Source organism: Budorcas taxicolor, chromosome 4, assembly GCF_023091745.1.
Source record: "Budorcas taxicolor isolate Tak-1 chromosome 4, Takin1.1, whole genome shotgun sequence".
NCBI lineage: Eukaryota > Metazoa > Chordata > Mammalia > Artiodactyla > Bovidae > Budorcas > Budorcas taxicolor.
Genome location: NC_068913.1, coordinates 70,210,259 through 70,230,098, shown reverse-complemented (window position 1 = coordinate 70,230,098; position 19,840 = coordinate 70,210,259). Strand labels below are relative to the sequence as shown.

At 36.8% G+C, this 19,840-nt stretch overlaps 1 protein-coding gene across 1 annotated transcript in view; it reads left to right on the top strand.

The window, feature by feature from the left end:
- The window catches only part of TAX1BP1 (Tax1 binding protein 1), an 89,826-nt gene that overhangs the window by 49,105 nt on the left and 20,881 nt on the right, over positions 1–19,840 (top strand). Inside the window, exons 9-14 of the mRNA XM_052638454.1 lie at positions 4,617–4,841; positions 5,381–5,527; positions 5,882–6,005; positions 7,266–7,369; positions 11,108–11,233; positions 16,322–16,393. Of these exons, the coding sequence (XP_052494414.1) occupies positions 4,617–4,841; positions 5,381–5,527; positions 5,882–6,005; positions 7,266–7,369; positions 11,108–11,233; positions 16,322–16,393 (798 nt within the window). The remainder of the gene's footprint in view (positions 1–4,616; positions 4,842–5,380; positions 5,528–5,881; positions 6,006–7,265; positions 7,370–11,107; positions 11,234–16,321; positions 16,394–19,840) is intronic.

Sequence of the window (19,840 nt, the reverse complement as noted above, 5' to 3'; positions counted from 1 at the left end):
GGATGGAAACCAGGTCTCTTGCTTTGCAGGCAGATTCTTTACCAGCTGGGCACAAGGGAGGCCCTAGAATACTGGAGTGGGTAGCCTATCCCTTCTCCAGTGGATCTTCCTGACCCAGGAATTGAACCGGTATCTCCTGCATTGCAGGTGGATTCTTTACCAACTGAGCTATCAGGGAAGCCCCCACAGCTTTCAAACGTTATATTTATTCATGTTGTTTAACCAGCTTCCCTGGTGGCTTGGATGATAATCTTCCTGCAACGCAGGTGACCCGGGTTTTGATCTCTGGGTTAGGAAAATCCCCTGAAGAAAGAAATGGCTACTCACTCCAGTATTCTTGCCTGGAGGATCCCATGGACAGAGGAGACTAGAGGGCTATACAGTCCATGGACCTGCAAAGAGTTGGACACAGTTGAGTGACTAACACTTTAACTTTTTCAACTAGCTGCACACACCAGTAGTTTCAGAATTATTATCTCAACGCCATTTCCATCAGTATCTCTGCTAAATAAAAACTAAGATTTTCTAGATTTTATCTTAATATATTCACTAAGGGTGTAGAGAGTTCAGTCTAGTCGCTCAGTCATGTCCGGCTCTTTGCGACCCCGTGGACAGCAGCACTCCAGGCCTCCCTATCCATCACCAACTCCCGGAGCTTGCTCAGACTCATGTCTACCAAGCTGGTGATGCCATCCAGCCATCTCATCCTCTGTTGTCCCCTTCTCCTGCCTTCAGTCTTGCCCAGCATCAGGGTCTTTTCCAGTGAGTCAGTTCTTCGCATCAGGTGGCTAAAGTATTGGAGTATCAGCTTCAGCATTGGTCCTTCCAATGAATTCAGGACTGATTTCCTTTAGGATTGACTGGTTGATTTTCCTTCAGTCCAGGGGACTCCCAAGAGTCTTCACCAACACCACAGTTCAAAAGCCTCAATTCTTTGACGCTCAGCTTTCTTTATAGTCCAGCTCTATATTGACAGGGGCTTTGGGTGCAGCAGACTTGCGTCACACAGCCTGTGGCGTAAGGACGTACAGAGTATCAGGTTCAAAAGTTACTTGAATTAATTTTTTTAAACATTTATATTACGCATTTGTAATACAGTTCAGTTTTTTGTTTTTATTCTTGTAATCTTTTAATTTTATTTCTTGAATATGTAAAATAGTTGTATCATTCAGAAGTCAAAATGAAATTAAAAATTTACTTTTCCTTAAAAACCCTTTCTTGGGGTGGGAGGAAGGTTCACGAGGGAGGGAACATATGTATACCTGTGACTGATTCATGTTGATGTATGGCAGAAACCAACACAATATTGTAATTATCCTCCAATTAAAAATAAATTATAAAAACCCTTTCTTACCTGTTTTCATAGGTAAAACATTTTCTTTAGTTTCCAGTATATTATTATTGTTTGTTTTTACAAAAATAAACGTGGTGCATGTGTGTGCGTGCACATACCCTTCTCTGTCTCCTTTCTTTAAGTGAAAGTGGCTCAGTTGTGTCCAACTCTTTGTGACCCCGTAGACTCTACAGTCCATGGAATTCTGCAGGCCAGAATACTAGAGTGGTTAGCCTTTCCTTTCTGCAGGGCATCTTCCCAACCCAGGGATCGAACCCAGGTCTTGCACATTGCATGTGGATTCTTTACCATCTGAGCCACAAGGGAAGCCCCCTTTCTTTAAAGGGGGATATTGTTTATACTCTTTTTCCCTTTGCTTTTCTTTTCCTTTTGCTTTTCTTGAACTATATATAGATGGGAAATCATTCCCTATCAGTTCATAGAGATCTTCCCATTAAAAAAAGAATGGGTATAAATACTATGTTGTATAAATTTAATTTGATTTATTTATTATAATTGGAATAGTTTTATGTGGTTTTCAGTAGTTTGCTATTGAATACACTCAGATATAGTTAATGAAATACCTAAAACATCAGATATGCGTGACATTTAGGATTAATGGTTAAGACTCCAGTTACTTTTCAGGGTATTGAATGTAGCAGATTGCAAATGGAAATGTGAGAAGTATAAAAGCAATACAAAATCATGGTTATAAAAGAAATTCAAGTAGTATGTGAAGAGTACAGGATAAAAGTAACTCTTTTATTTCCCAGATATATCATTATAGAATTTCTCATTTTCCTAGAAATCTTAATGTTTGTATAATATTTATATTTTAACAAAAATGTGACTACATATAGTGTTACAAAAACTTTAAAAATTGATAGACTGTCTGGACATCTTGCAGTATGAGTACACATGAAGATCTTCCTCATTCATTAGAACAGTTTAGTAGGGAATCCCCTAGTGGTCCAATGGTTAGGACTCAACGCTTCTCCACTGGCAGGAGTCCAGGTTTAATCCCTGGAACTCAGATCCTACAAGCTGCATGGATAGGAAAAAAAAAAAGTACAACAGCAGCTTTGAAATCTCTTTTTATTAAATAGCTGTATAGTATGTAATGTAGTGGAAACGGTGTTAGACTTTATTTTGGGGGGCTCCAAAATCGCTGCAGATGTTGATTGCAGCCATGAAATTAGAAGATGCTTACTCCTTGGAAGAAAAGTTATGACCAACCTAGATAGCATATTCAAAAGCAGAGACATTACTTTGCCAACAAAGGTCTGTTTAGTCAAGGCTATGATTTTTCCAGTGGTCATGTATGCATGTGAGAGTTGGACTGAGAAGAAAGCTGAGTGCCCAAGAATTGATGCTTTTGAACTGTGATGTTGGAGAAGACTCTTGAGAGTCCTTGGACTGCAGGGAGATCCAGCCAGTCCATCCTAAAGGAGATCAGTCCTGGGTGTTCATTGGAAGGTCTGATGCTAAAGCTGAAACTCCAGTACTTTGGCCACCTCATGCGAAGAGTTGACTCATTGGAAAAGACTCTGATGCGTGGAGGGATTGGGGGCAGGAGGAAAAGGGGACGACAGAGGATGAGATGGCTGGATAGCATCACCGACTCGATGGATGTTGAGTTTGGGTGAACTCCGGGAGTTGGTGATGGACAGGGAGGCCTGGCCTGCTACAATTCATGGGGTCGCAAAGAGTTGGACACGACTGAGCGACTGAACTGAACTGATGTAATGTTTTTTAGTTGTGTACAATCCTTAGGTGTTATAAAAGCATGATGCAGTAAACATTCTTGTACAGATATCCTGGCACTTGTATAAATCTCTGTGGAATAAATTGCTCAAAGGACAGTTGCCAGTTTGAGGTTTTAAATTTTCGTAATTCAAATGCCTTTCCAAAACATGTATGACATATACTACTGCTAGTAATGGCTGCATAGGTTTTCATTTTATGGAGGGTATATCATAGTTTATAACAAAATTCTCATATTGTTAGAGATCTTTTATTTTTAATAAGTTTTCATAATCTTAATATTTTACTTGATCCCTGCAAAACTAACCCTGCCAAACTAAAGCTGTATTTAGGAACTCATGAAAATAAAATTGATGAAAAGCCATGTGTTTTTCAAAGGTGTTGATGAATGTTTCAAAAATCTGATAAAAGCTATATCACTTGCAGATAATAATGAGCCCACGTATTTGAAGATGTGCTAATTTTCCTAAACCATCCAGATATTCGAGTTAATTGGTTTTCAGTCTTAGTTTGAAAGAAGAGGAATGGTATTTGTTTTACCTTCTTGGACTGTTGATGAATTGAACATTTTTTTCTATGCATAATAGCTATTTAAAGAAATTCATACTTTTCTCCAAATTTCTTTTTTCTTTTGTTTAAAATGTTTTCATTTTTTATTGATTGGAAAATATTTTCAATGCTTTTTTCCCCTTTCTGGCATATAGAAACTGATAACATTTATATATTATCTTTATTAATGTCATACTAGAACAGTTGCACTTTTTATGAGTTTATTTCTAGAATAAAGAGGAATGTTGGAATAAGCTAGATTTATTGAGCTCACATTGCCTTGTTTATATTACAGAAAGTGGCAATTTTAACTTTTCAAAGATACTTTTAGGTTTGGAGAAAGGTGCTAATTACAGGTTAGATCATAGAAAACATTTTTTTAACCAAAATTTTTACAGTTAAAATGAAGTTTTTATAATTACTGTTGTTATGAAAAACTAGGGTTAGCAGTTCTAGCTGGAGAGATTCTGAGAGACAGAAGCCTCCGTTTGAGTCTCTGTTTAGCCAAGACTGTGAACATTGGTTATGTTGCTTGACTTCCTGTATTTCAGTGTCCTGAATTATACATATAGTGATAGTATTGATACCCAATGCATAGGGTTGCTCTATGGGGGTCTCTAAAACAAAGTCACATCTCAGATTTTTTATAGGCTTATATATGGAGAAGAGGGAGGCAGAGGATAAGATGGTTAGATAGCATCACTGACTCAATGGACATGAAAGTGAGCAAACTCTGGGAGATAGTGAACGACAGGGAAGTCTGGTGTGCTACAGTCCATAGGCTGCAAAGAGTTGGACCCTACTTACAGCAACTGAACGAGCAACAACAATACTTCATCTCAGTCATGAATAGAAAAGCAATATTTAATTTAAAATTTTAGATCTGTTGAAATAGAAATGAACATTGTTTCTGCTTCTGTTTTTTACTTGAATGGTTTAATTACAAATACATTTATCTGCCTTTCTTCAGGAAGATACATTTATTTTAAAGGAGCAACTTCGTAAAGCCGAAGAACAGATTCAGGCAACTCGGCAAGAAGCTGTCTTTCTGTCTAAAGAACTTAGTGATGCTGTAAATGTGCGGGATAAAACAATGGCAGATCTGCATACTGCACGCTTGGAAAATGAGAAAGTAAAAAAGCAGTTAACTGATGCACTGGCAGAGCTTAAACTAAGTGCTGTGAATAAAGATCAGGTAAAGCCAGTTAATTTTGAATTTCCATTTTGGTCAAAAACTCATTATAAGCTTATGAAAGAGAATGACTTATGCTAAAGTAATTGAGGTCAGATTCCTGGTCACAGAATTTTAAATTTCCATTCATTTTGTTTAGTCATTGTAACTTCGTCGGTTGAAATTAATACAAGTTTTTAGAAAATTTTCTGTAAGCAAATTCCTAATGGTTAGTAAACACTGCTTTGATAACAGGTATATATTGCTTTGTTTAGATTTTCATATTGTAGCATAAAATGGTACTGTGGTTATTTAACAGAGTAATGCTTACTTCTCAGGAGATAGATGATTCTTTTCTAGCTTTTTTCTTTAATAAACCTTAGTCCTTGGAATATAAAGCTGAAATTATTAGGAGAGCTAATGTGACTCTGTAGCCAAAACTCCAAAACAAATAACATTAATTGTTGAGAGAAAAAAGTGAAAATGAAGTTGGATTTACTACCACATTATGAGATATGAGATTTTTATGTTTCTCTTAGAGAAAAAGTTTATCTGTTTTTTAGGAGAAGACTGATACACTGGAACATGAACTGAGAAGAGAAGTTGAGGATCTGAAACTTCGTCTTCAGATGGCAGCAGATCATTATAAAGAAAAATTCAAGGAATGCCAAAGGCTCCAAAAACAAATAAATAAACTTTCAGACCAATCGGTAAGTGTAATTCATTGTAGTAAAATAATTCCTTCATCAATATTTTTGTTTGAAAATCAGACTTATAATATTATACCTTTTGAATATAATTTCTCTCTGCTTGATGTCACATTATTGGCTCAATATTGTTGTGATACATTTTTTAAAAAATTGGTAATTTTTATTTGTTGGAGAAATAGAATGTTCTCTTGTAACATTTAGTCAGTAAAGGGATGTGTGTAACTTTTAGACTTTGACCTTTAAGACAGCAATAGCTTTGTGGACTTCCAGGATTTCTTTATAAAATACATAGTTACTGAAGGAAGGAGAGATAAGCAACTCATTTAATAGTTGATTGTTAACAATTTTGAACAGGTTAATAGCAGTAGTGTCTTCACAAAGAAAATTGGGAATCAGCAGAAAGTGAATGATGCTTCAATAAACACAGACCCAGCTACGACTGCCTCTACTCTAGATGTAAAGCCACCGCCTTCTACAGGTAGAAATCTTTTAGACTTTTTGTATAAAGTGTTCTGCCTTGAAAAATATTTATGCTTGTTTATACTGCTTGTTTCATGTGTAAGAATTTTAGGGAGCTTGTAAAATATTCTTGTAAGTCAGGGATTGAGGCAAAGGGAAAGTAAGGTCTAAAAGTCATCCATGTGGTGAATATACAAAATATGAGTGTAAACTCATGTTTATCTTTGTGAGCGTGTTCTCAAGTGTTAATTAAATGAGCTTGTGTTTTTAAATGCAAATGCTTATAGTATTTGGTCTGTAGGAAAAGAGCTAAGAATTGAAATTTTAATTTTAGCTAGCTAAAATAGCAATTTTTAAAAATAATTTTTAATTAATATTTCCCTAAATGTGTGGAATTTTGAACCATTTATGGCACTTTAATTGTATAGTTCTGTGGAGGGAAAGTTAAAAATCCCTTTAGTTCTAATCACATTTCTTTCTTGCCTTGTTTTTGTTCTGTTTTGGCTGCTTCGGGTCATTAGAGTATTTTCCTTGTTAGTACACCTGTTGGTGGATAAGTTAAAATTTTTATTAGCTTATTAACTTTTAGAATGGATTAGAGAGACATAGTGAGTACATGAACAACATGAAAATTTAAATTAACTCTAGGCTTTCATTTGTCCTAGTGTCTTTTTTTCACCTTATGTTAAAGATGACACAATAACAAAAATAAATGCTAGAGTATATAAAAGTATATTTAATTGTATAATGTTTGGGGCAGTTGATGTTTTAGACTTAATAAATGTAAGTTTTGTATACTATTAAATGTTTAGATTCAACTGCTGTGGAAATAGGATCCTGCCTTTCATTTCTATATGGTATTAATAGAAGTACTGAGAAAGGTGTTATATTGACTTAAGACTTACTGAATCGTATGAAGGATTAGAAAAATGGCTTAACATCTTTTCTCAAAGAATGTGGCTTTCCTATATATCTTATATAATAAATATATAAAGAACAATTTTTGTGGCATTTTAGAATATTTTTAGCTAGCAGTTTTTTTCTTTATTGAATGTGAACTTGATTCTAGCCAAACTATAGTGAAATTCTCATCTAATGTTTATATTGTTCCCTTCTTTGTTTACTTAGTGTATGAATAGATGGTTTTGAATAATTGTTTTGAATTAGATGTTTCTCCTTTAGGATTCCATTTATTTCACAGTATACTGACCGTCAAGTCAGGAAGCTAATATACTGAGCAGAGTAATTTTTAGTAATCTTATTTTCTGCCTTGTTACAGCTGAGACAGATTTTGACAATCTAACTAAGGGACAAGTCTCTGAAATGACCAAAGAAATTGCTGACAAAACAGAAAAATATAATAAATGTAAACAACTCTTGCAGGTAAGCTAATTCCCTTGTAAGGAAGAGATATATCAAATGTAATGGCTTAGCTTATCTTTTTTGTTTTGATTGGGTATCACAGTTTCTTTCTTTCTCTTGTTTTTTTTAAGGGGGGTTGCGGGAGGTGGCTCTAGGACACACGGGCTTCAGTAGTTGCAGCACATAAGCTCTGCAGTTGCAGCGCATGGGCTTAGTTGTTGTGAGAGCTTCCTGCACCGGGGATCAAACTGGTGTCTCCTGCATTTGCAGGTGGATTCTGTACCACTGAGCCACTAGGGAAGCCCTCAAAGTTTCTTTACCCTTGTATCCTGATGTTTAGTTTCACTTTCGAAGTGGGGGGTGTTCTGTGTACTTATCCACGTAGGCATGTGTGTAAAATCATGATCTAGGGAATTCCCTGGTGGTCCAGTGGATTAGGTCTTGGTGCTTTCACTGCTGTGGGCATGGGTTCGATCTGTGGTTGAGGTACTAAGATCCTGCAAATGTTACATTGTTGGGGGGCGGGAAATCGTGATTGTTTTCTGTTCCCCTAATATCCTTCTCTTGATAATGGGTAAAGGATTAATTGATGTTGGATGTTGTCTGTCTTTTAAGGATACATGAAAAGTCTCTGAACTGCGTAAAAAGAAAGTACTCTTTTTTCCTATATATACTGTAATAATAGCAAAGACTTTCACCACATCCTAAAGTGAGTAGATTTGTAAAGTGGAAAAAGGGAATGTTAGCCAAGTGAATGGTTGCCTTTACTATTATTTATTTTGATTCTATTAAACTGTAATAGTAAAACATTTAAATTTTGCAGTTGTCCTAGTAGCATTCACTCTGGAGTATATAAAGGACAAAGGGAAAATGCTTCTCATTTGTATCTGATTGGGGGAAGGGAGGAAAAGGTGTTTTGTGTAGTATGTGGTTTTCGTTTGTTCAGTTAAATATTTTTTTCTGTGTTTGTTTCTCTGTACATGTGGAGAGGCAAGGGGTAATTTTTAAAGCCGTGGAATGAAGTTTATATATTAGCCCAACGTTACTATAGTAATTGGGCTTCCCGGGTAGTAGTAAAGAACCCACCTACCAATGCAGGAGATAAAAGAGAGACAGTTCAGTCCATGGGTCAGGAAGATTTCCTGAAGGGGAGGACTTGGCAACCCACTCCAGTATTCTTGCCTGGAGAATCCCATGGACAGAGGAGCCTGGTGGGCTACAATCCATAGGGTCACAAAGGGTCAGACAGGACTGAAATGACTTAACACACTATAGTAACTAATGTAAAATATTTTATGTTATAGTCTTAATAGTAGTTTAATCCTTTAATAAGACTTTAAGCTGAGTATTTTTGTTGCTTCAGAAGATCCTTTTATAGAGGATTGATTATCCTTGAGGTCAGAATAGTTGTTTATGAGGGACTAAACTATTTTTCAGTAAGTGAGACAATTTTGGATGAATATTTTAAAAAACCTCATTGTATTATCAAAAGGAAAATAGAATGTTTTTTTCCAGCTAAAAACTTCTGTGTTGTAGTACAACCAAAATTCAGTAAACTGCACATGTTTAAGGTCTGCAGTTTGTTTAGTTTTGCTGTATTTATAGCTGTGGAGCTATCACAATGTCATGCTAATGAACATTTCCACTACCTTCAAATCTTTCTTGTACCCTTTTGCAACTCATCGCTCCCTCTCTCCCCTTTTCCTGGGAAACCATTGGCTTGCTTTCTGCCACTGTAGATTAGCCTACCTTTTGTACAGTTTCTATAAATGGAATCATATGTATACTCTTCTTTTCCTGCCCCCCTTTCATCACAGTTATTTTGAGATTTATTTATATAGTTGCCTATTATTGGTAGTTCATTCCTTTTTATTATGAGAGTTCATTTTTTTGCCATTTAAAAAATTGTTTTCATCTTATTATTGAGTTGTGTTCTTTATTCCAGATACAAATCCTTTGTCTGATATGTGTGATTTTATCCCAGTCTGTGGCTTGCCTTTTTATTTCCTTAATGATGTTTTTGTAGAAGGAAATGGCAACCTACTCTAGTACTCTTGCCTGGAAAATTCCATGGGTGGAGGAGCCTGGTAGACTACAGTCCATGGGGTCTCAAAGAGTTGGACATGACTGGGTGACTTCACTTTCTTTCTGTAGTTCCTTTTGGAGAAGGAAATGGCAACCCACTCCAGTGTTCTTGCCTGGAGAATCCCATGAACAGAGGGGCCTGGTGGGCTACACAGTCTGTGGGGTTGCAAAGAGTCGGACATACTAAGCAACTAACACACACACAATGGTGTTTTTAGAAAAAGTTTTAGTTTTGCTGAAGTATAGATTCTTAATTTATTCTTTATGTATTGTTCTTATTTTCTAAGGAAAAAAATGCTAACTGAACTTGTAATGATTTTTTTCTTGTCTTCTGTTAAGTTTTGTAGACTTAGAGTCTTTTAAGCCTGTTATTTGTGAATGGTGAGTTGTGGTACATACACTGTTGATCCAGCATTATTTGTTGAAAAGACTTTTTCTCTACTGAATTGCTCAAAGCATAAAGCATATTTCTTTCTTTCTTTTTTAATTACAACAATTTTTTAAATTGACTGTGATGTGAGGCTTGTGGGATCTTACTTCCCTTACCAGGAAGCGACCCATGCCCCTTGCAGTGGAAGCACGGAGCCCTAACCACTGGACCACTAGGGAATTTCTAGCATAAAGCATATTAAACATTTTTTTCCTTACACAAAGCACTCAAAATGAAATTGGCCAAGTTACCTTTTCATCTTGTTTTAAAACTCCTTTCCTTTAACATTCTAAGTTGTAGAGAAGAGCAGTGTTTAAGAAGTCTACCTAGAGATTGTCTTGGTCAGGAAACCCCAATTAATATCTGGAAACAATGGCATTACAAATATGATTTTTGTTACCTCCCGGGCTTCCCAGGTTGCACTAGTGGTAAAGAGCCCACCTACCAGTACAGGAGACCTAAGAAGTGGAGGTTCAGTCCCTGGGTTGGCAAGATCCCCTGGAGGAGGGCATGGTAACCCACTCCAATATTCTTGCCTAGGAAATCCCATGGATAGAGGAGCCCGGTGGGCTACAGGTCAAAGGGTCACAAGAGTAGGGCACAGCTGAAGCAACTTAGCATGCATACATGCTTGCTTTACCTCCTTTGCAAAAGTGATCTATGTTTGTTGTGAAATCTTAGGCATTATGGAAATAAAGGATGATGATGGTGAAAAAATACCATTATGATCCTGATCCCCAGAAATAAGAGCTATTAATAGTTCGGTTTATTGAATTCCTGGCAGTCCATAGGACTCTGACCTTTCACTACTGAGGGCCAGGTTTCAGTCCCTGGTCGGGGAGCTAAGATTGTTTCCACCAGCCATGCAGTGCAACCACAAAAATTATATTTTTGTTTATCTTTTTCTACATAGATATCATATAAAACTGTGTTAAACAACTTTTGAAGCAAAAATAAAATTATACTGTATATTCTGTTTTGGAACTTGATCTTTTCAATTAACATATCTTGACACTTTTCCTTGTAATTTGTAGATCTGTTGTTCTCTTTCAGTAAATACATTCTGTTCCATTGTATGAATATAAAATGATTTATCCAGTCTTCTACTGACAGACATTTTGGTTATTTTAATTTTTATACCTTTACTATAGTGTTATAGTAAACATTCAGCACAAGTATGTTTGTATAGATATTGGCTGATACGGATTTTAAATCTTTTGGTAATTATACTAATTTTGTTTTAGGATGAGAAAACAAAATGCAATAAGTATGCTGATGAACTTGCAAAAATGGAGCTGAAATGGAAAGAACAAGTGAAAATTGCTGAAAACATAAAACTAGAACTAGCTGAAGTAGTGGACAATTACAAAGTAAGTTTAATATTTATATGACTTCATAATTCTGTTACTTCTGAAAAGTGATACTTTTGATACTTCTGAAAAGTGCTATCTATAATTTAGTCAGTCTAAAGTTTTAACATGGGTAACTGAGATAGCATTTTCATAATATACATAAATATGTACTATGTAGTTATGTTGAATGTAGTTCATTAACTGTGAACTGAGAAAGTGGTTACCCATATGCATTGTGCTTGTGGCTTTCATTTTGTGTTTTCATATGGACATGACTGAAGCAATTTAATACTAGCCACATGGCCATTAAAATTATATCTCTAAATCATGCTTAAATTTTAAGATGAAAAGTGATTATGTCATAATCCTTGTTTACTTAAAATGGTTTGTGAAATTATTCTAGGGCTTTGGTGTTTTCTGGGAGTATAATAAGATCAGTAATTTTAAAAATTTATGTAAAGGTTTGAAAATTTTTAACCAAAATTTGTTACTTCTGATCATTAATAATTATGCAGGCAGATTCTTTACTGTCTGAGCCATCAGGGAAGCCCAAGCAATACAGTCTTAATTAAGAAGACTTTTTGCTGAGGTAACATTAGGCAACAAACAAGACTGATTGGTAAATGATGTTTGTAAAAATGTTGGGAAAAAAATCAGTAGGCTGTCTAAGTAATTAAGTAGAAAAAATATTTTCCCTCTAAATAATAAAGTATAATCATATATTTTAAAGGCCTGTGCATGTGTGTATACTTTGCATTTTGTGGGTGTATGATTAAAGGCCTAGAAGTTCTAAATGATTTAAATTTGTTCTGTCATAGCTAATTGTACCTGTAATCTAATTTTTAAATACAGCACTCTTAAAGACCAAAACTTACTTTGTTTGAGGTGGTAGGCTAAGGTAATTTTAATGGTGGTCAGTTTCTGTTTTTTAAATTTATTTATTTTTAATTGAAGGGTAATTGCTTTACACAATATTGTGTTGGTTTCTGCTGTCCATCAGCATGAATCAGCCATAGGTATACTGCTGGTGCTTTTTTATCTTCATCTGCTATCAGAATGAAAATTTGAAACTTCTTTCAGAAGGTTGTTACTGTATTTGGGATCCCTGTGGGTATTGCTTTTATTGCCTGGCAACTTCCCTTATTGTTTAAACGTGTGAATACTGAATTTATACTGAACAAAATTTTTTTTTCAGATTGACTGAGAAAATGATTTAGTAAATATTTATCAAAACCTGTTATATATAAAGCACTGTGTTAGTTACGTGTTTGGTCTTGTTGTTCAGTTGATCAGCCGTGTCTGACTCTTTGTGACTCCATGGACTGCAGCACGCCAGGCTTCCCTGTCCTTCACTGTCTCCTGGAGTTTGCTCAAACTCATGTCCATTGAGTGATGCCATCCAACCATCTAATCCTCTGTTGTCCTCTTCTCCTGCCTTCAGTCTTTCCCAGCATCAGGGTCTTTGCAGATGAGTCAGCTGTTCGCATCAGGTGGCCAAAGTATTGGAGTTTCAGCTTCAGCATCAGTCCTTCCAGTGAATATTCAGGACTGATTTCCTTTAGGATTGACTGGTTTGATCTCCTGCAGTCCAAGGGACTCACAAGAGTCTTCTCCAACACCACAGTTCAAAAGCATCAATTCTTCAGCACTCAGCTTTGTTTATGGTCTAACTCTCACATCCATACATGACTACTGGAAAAACCATAGCTTTGAGTATATGGACCTTTGTTGGCTAAGTAATGTTTCTGCTTCTTCATATGCTATTTAGGTTTGTCATAGCTTTTCTTCCAAAGAGCAAGTGTCTTTTTAATTTAATGGCTGCAATCACCATCTGCAGTGATTTTGGAGCCTAAGAAAATAGTCAGTCACTGTTTCCACTGTTTCCCCATCTATTTGCCATGAAGTAATATGGCCAGATGCCATGATCTTAATGTTTTGAATGTTGAGTTTTAAGCTAGCTTTTTCACTCTTCTCTTTCATCTTCATCAAGAGGCTCTTTAGTTCCTCTTCACTTTCTGCCAATAGGGAGGTATCCTCTGCCTATCTGAGGTTACTCATATTTCTCCCGGCAATCTTGATTCCAGCTTGTGCTTCATCCAGCCTGGTATTTCGCATGATGTACTCTGGATTATGTGGGTGATCATATAAAAATGGCACAATGCTATGCTTATAGAGTTTATAATCTAGTACGGTTGCTAGACGTGAGATGTGATCCAATTCTTTCTCATTCATGACCTAGGTAATCATCTTTCAAACCCATGGGAAGCTAAATAATATTTGTATTTTATGAATAATAAATTAATGATAATCAGTGTTCAGATAAAACATCATATTTATGGCTATACAACTGGTAAAGGCGCTTGATTTTTTTTGTTGTTGTTATTTAGTGCCCTGCCTATTATTTTGTGCTGTTTAGACAAACATCCATGAGACAGGGCAAAGTGTGATGAAGTTCTACATAAACTACAAGTCTAAGTATTTTAGGGCTAGGAGTTAGACATTGTGGAGAAGCTAGACCTGTGAATACACAGATGAACTGTACAAAAAAGATTTTAATGGCCCAGGTAACCATGATGGTGTGATCTCACCTAGAGCCAGACATCCTGGAGTATGAAGTCAAGTGGGCCTTAGGAAGCATTACTACAGACAAAGCTAGTGGAGGTGAGGGAATTCTAGCTGAGCTATTTCAAATCCTAAAAGATGATGCTGTGAAAGTGCTGCACTCATTATGCCACCAAATTTGGAAAACGCAACAGTGGCCACAGGACTGGAAAAGGTCAGTTTTCATTCCAATCCCAAAGAAAGGCAATGCCAAAGAATGCTCAAACTACTGTGCAGATGCACTCATTTCACATGCTATCAAGGTAATGCTCAAAATCCTTCAAAGTAGGCTTTAACGGTATGTGAACGGAGAACTTCCAGATATGCGTGCAGGCTGGATTTAGAAAAGAAGAACCAGAGATCACATTGCCATAATTCGTTGGATCATGGAGAAAGCAAGGAAATTCCAGAAAAATATCTGCTTCACTAACTACGCTAAAGCGTTTGACTGTGTGGATCACAACAAACTGTGGGAAATTCTTAAAGAGATGGGAATACCAGACCATCTTATCTGACTGCTGAGAAACCTATATGCAAATCAAGAAGCAGCAGAACCAGACATGAAACAACAGATTGGTTCAAAATTGGGAAAGGAGTACTTCAAGGCTGTACATTGCCACCCTGCTTATTTAACTTCTGTGCAGAGTACATCAAGGGAAGTGCCAGACTGGATGAATCTCAAGCTGAAATCAAGATTTCCAGGAGAAATATCAGTAACCTCAGATATGCAAATGACACCTCCCTATTGGCAGAAAGTGAGGAGGAACTAAAGGCCTCTTAATGAAGGTTAAAAAGGAGAGTGAAAGCTGGCTGAAAACCCAACATTCAGAAAACTAGGGTCATGGCATTCGGTCCCATCACTTCATTCCAAACAGATGGGGAAACAGTGGAAACAGTAACAGATTTTATTTTCCTGGACTCCAGAATCATTGCAGACAGTGACTGAAGCTGTGAAAATAAAAGATGCTTGCTCCTTGGAAGAAAAGCTATGACAAACTTAGACTGTATTAAAAAGCGGATACATCAGTTTGCTGACAAAGGTCTATCTAGTCAAAGCTATGGTTTTTCCAGTAGTCATGTAAGGATATGAACATTGGCCCATAAAGAAAGCTGAGTGCTGAAGAATTGATGCTTTCAAACTGTGGTGTTGGAGAAGCCTCTTGAGAGTCCTTTGGACATCAAACAAATCAATCCTAAAGGGAATCAACCCTGAATATTCATTGGAAGGACTGATGCTTAAGCTCCAATACTTTGGTCACCTGATGCGAAGAGCCAACTCATTTGAAAAGACCCTAATGCTGGGAAGGATTGAAGGCAGGAGGAGAAGGGGTGACAGAGGATCAGATGGTTGGATGGCATAACTGACTCAATGGACATGGGTTTGAGCAAACTCTGGGAGATGGTGAAGGATAGGGAAGCCTGGTGTACTGCAGTCCATGGAGATGCAGAGTTGGACACAGTTGACTGAACCACAACAACAAAGACCTGTCAAAGACCATACAGGAAGGGAGGATAATAAACAGAGATGGCGAAAGAAAGGAGCATCTTTCTAACAGATGGAAAAGAGTTAATATAGGTTTGGAGGTCAGAAGTAGAGAGCATAATCTGGGAGCTGTAACAGTCTTGAGTAATAGGTCTTTAATATCTGTGATGGAGCAGATCATTGTGAAAGACAGGTTGAATCCAGATTTTAACTGTTTGGAATGTGGGTGCTATTTGCTGTTAAATATTTTCTAGGAGAAAGAGAGACCCAATCAGAGTGGGTCTTAATGAAAATAATTTGGTAGCATGGAGAGGATTTACAGGTGGGAAGGATTTTTGAAGGTAAGAAAATTAGGTACAGATATGCTTAGAATGAGTTGATAAAGGACCACCTCTTTCGGGTACCTTCCCCAATCATCATCCATTGAATTTATCAAGGAAAGCTTTGAATCTTGGGAAAGAACGCATGTGGCACGTAAGTTAATATTTGTGATTTATTCATATGAGCATGATAGTTGAAGGCATAGAAGAAAGTGAGTTTTCCGAAAATGCAGAGAGAAGAAGCCAAAGAAGAAACTGCAGAGTACTTGCAATTGTGAAGAAGTGTACTTTTAAAAAGAGCATTAGAGAATGACAGTGTTGGTACCATTTCATAAAAGCCAGGAGAGAAGGTTTAAGAGTGAGGCACATGCATAAAAATTGACAAGTAATTCAGGGACTTCCCTGACAGTCCAGTGGCTAGGACTCTGCATTACCACTGCAGGGCATGCAGGTTCAGTCCCTGATCAAGGATCCAGGTTCCTGCATGCTGCAGATTGGCATAATAAGAATAATAAAATAATCTTGAAACACATCAGAAAAGCAATAGTGACAAGTTCAGAAATATCAAAGAATAAGATCCAGGGAAAATACATGGATATGGTAATAGGGTTTATTTAAATAGAAGGGTATAAACTAGCTTTTGAAGGGTAAAGAGAGGGTAGATGATGAAAAATAATAATGATCATTTCTTTCTTTCCTCAGCTTCAGTTGGCAGAGAAAGAAAAAGAGATAAGTGGTCCAACTTCATATTGGGAAAACCTCTCCAGGGAGAAGGTACTGAATAATGTCCTTGAAAAATTTCATACGACACTGAATGATAATACAGCTTTTTGAAGGGACATAACATTTTACAGTTATATGAGGGTAATTTTTTCTTTTTAAGTTAAATGAAGAAAAGACAAACAGGTAGAAAACACTTTTTAGTTTTATAATATTTTAAAAATATTTTGATAGAAAAATGGTTAAGTATCGAATCTTAGTTTGACTTTTGTTACATAGTTTGGATTTAACGAACTTTGGTTTTCTTTTGTAATAGGAAACATTTTAGGAGATGTTTAATGATTTCTAGCATAACCTGACCTTCAGACAGAGCATACGTTTATAATATAAAATATACTGTAATGCAACATTTCTCACAGTAGGGTCTAAAGGGTCTTGTTATGAATGATAAAAGACACTCCTATCACTGAGAAAATTCCAAAAGTTTTAGGAGGTCAGTGCCAGGAACTGGGGACAAGACCAAAAATATTTTTTATGTCATAGCATGCATTTATGTATGTATGTATGTAGTTATGTATGTGCAATCTTCCCTCTGTGTCTCTGGGGTTGGTTTCTGGACCCCTCTCAAAGGATGCCAGAATCCAAGGATCCTGAAGTCTCTTATGTGAAATGGTGTAGTACCACTGGCCCTGAGTATCCATGCATTCTGCATTGGCTGATTTGGAGTGCCAACTGTATTTTAAGTTTATATTTGGGTATCTCTGTTCATCTGTGTGTTTATCTAATCTAACATTAATAGATATCATTTTCCTACTTGGTACTCATCAATATGAGCTCTTTTTAGTAGTGTGATAAGATTTTTTTGCTGTTCACGTAGTACCAGATTGGGTCAATGGGAACACCTTCAAACTGGCCCCTGGTAAGCCCCAGTATCAAAAGGATGGTGTTGGTTTTTTGAGCACTTAATTTTTTTCTAGCTTTGCAAGATATTTTCATATGTTTATTTCACCACTCATCTTTGGAGTTGGCCATTTTTTATAAGAAAGAATCTAAAATTAACTTCTCCCAGGAGTTCTGGTTGTTTATTATTGGGAAATGCTGTTTAGAAGTTATCGCAGTAATTTCATCTGGCTACAGAGAGATTATCAAGATGAGGATGTTGGTTGTGTTGTTGTTCTTGTTGTTTTGCCATGCCATCTGGCTTGCAGGATCTTAGTTTCCCAATCAGAGATCAAACCCAGGTCCTGGCAGTGGAATGGTAGAATCCTAACCACTAGATTGCCAGGGAAATCCTCCTTGTCTTCCTTAATTCCTGTTTATACACCTGTTCCTCAGTGAGAATCCTGTGGCCAACGGAGTTAGCACATTTAATCTATTTGGTAGTTCTAGTATCTCACATAAAACAGTGTCAGAACTGCTAGAGCTATATCCATTAAGACACGGAAACCTGTTAAGAGTAGAATTCAATTCAAGATTGCTTGCAATTCTTCCTTCCCCACCCCATCCCTGGGTTGTCAGTGTATTGCGTTTGAATGTTACGCGCGTTAGTTCTCTCTCCCTCACCCTCTCATCCTCCTCCCTACCTTCAGTATATGGTAACATAAAATGACAGGTGGGTTAGGTTGCGCTGTTGCTCAGTCATATCCAACTCTCTGCAGACCCTTGAACTCTAGCCCGCCAGGCTCCTCTGTCTGTGTTTTCCAGATAAGAATACTGGGGTTGGGTTTCCTATTCCAGGGGATCTTCCCTACCTAGGGCGTGAACCCATGTCTCTCGTGTCTCCTGCATTGGCAGGTGGACTCTTTACAACTAGTACCACCTGGGAAGCCCTAAATGGTGGATTGAAGCTAATTAAAACAATAGTAGCACAAATGAAGAGTAAGAAGACAATTTTTTATTTCTGGTATGAATTTTGGTCAAGTGTATTTCAAAGTTAAAGCAATGATGACCTAATTAGATTTGACAGGAAGTTGACAAAATATGTATCTTAAATGCTGAAGACCACTTTGTGAAATATGAATTTACTTAAGTAATTTTTGGTAAGAAACCCAACTCCTAAGTGTATTTTGTGCTTGGAGTTACTAGCTAATGTTGGAGAGAAACAATCAAGATACTTTGTTTTTATACATTTTACATATATAAAATATGTTTCATATATAAAAATACAACACAAAATTATATATTTATATATAGAATATATTTTATAGTTTCATATATGATAGTGAAAGTGCTGAATGGTTACAGCCATCTGTACATTTTGCTGAGTTACAGATGGCTCAAATCACAGAAAATAATATAGTGACTTATTAATTATGCTGCAGTTTAAATAATCTTGCAAGACTGCAATCAGCATGTTAGATGGGGCTCTGTCATCTCAGTATAGACCTACTTCTGAGCTCACTTGTTGCTGGGATTCATTCCTTGAGGGTTGTTCAGTAAGGGCCATACTTCGTACTCTGCCATCTTCCAATCTTCCATGAGGTCACTCCTCTCCTCTCTTTTTTTATTCCTCTTCCCTTTGCTCTGTGTTTGACAGAAGATTATTCAAACCACAGGCGGGTAACCTTTAAAAATATAAAGTTGATACTTTTCCTTGCTTGAAGACCCTTATGGGCCTCCCATGTACTTGTGCATTTAAGATAAATGACAAAATTCTTTTTTGTGCTGTGTGGCTTGCAGGATCTTAGTTCCCTGACCAGGGATTGAACGCACACCCTTGACAGTGAAACCATGGAGTCCTAACCACTGGACTACCAGGGAATCCCTCCAAAATTCTTAGTATCGATTATAATCTTTTATATGACTAGCCTCTCTCTCTAGACCCATTTTAAGCCACAGTTTGTTTGATTCTCTATTGTAGAATTCCTCTCGGTAGTAGTTCTGAGTCTTAAGCTTGCATCAGAATCATCTGTATGATTTGATAAAGCACAGCTTTCTGGGTTCTATTCCCAGAGTTTCTGATTTGTAGGTCAGGGATGGGGCTTGAGATTTGCATTTCTGACAAGTTGCTGCTGATGGTGTCGGTCTGGGGACTGCACTTTGAGAACTGTTATAGTCACTCTGGCCGTAAAACTCATGAATTGCTTTCTTGTTTCAGGGCCCTTGTTCATGTACTTTGCCAAGAATATTCTTGCCTACGATTCTTTGGTAGTTAACTTTAAACTAGGGAAGTCCTGGAAGAATTTAAACATATATAAGAAGAGAATAATGTAGTGAACTCTGTTGTATTTCTCACCCAGCAATAAACAGATGTTACTTTATGGCCATCTTACCTGTTCAACCGTTTCCCTTCTGTCTTAACCCGGTGGTATTGTTTTCAAGTATATCCCCAAATTTTTAAATATTTTCTTCTAAATATTTAAGTACTCCTGCTACTCTTGACTTATGCTTAAAGTCTCAGGTTAAATGACTCTTCTTCACAGAGGCCTTCTTTGACCTCTCATTCTAAATTAGATACCTCTATTAAACTTACACCTGGGAACTGTACTTTTATTTTACAGC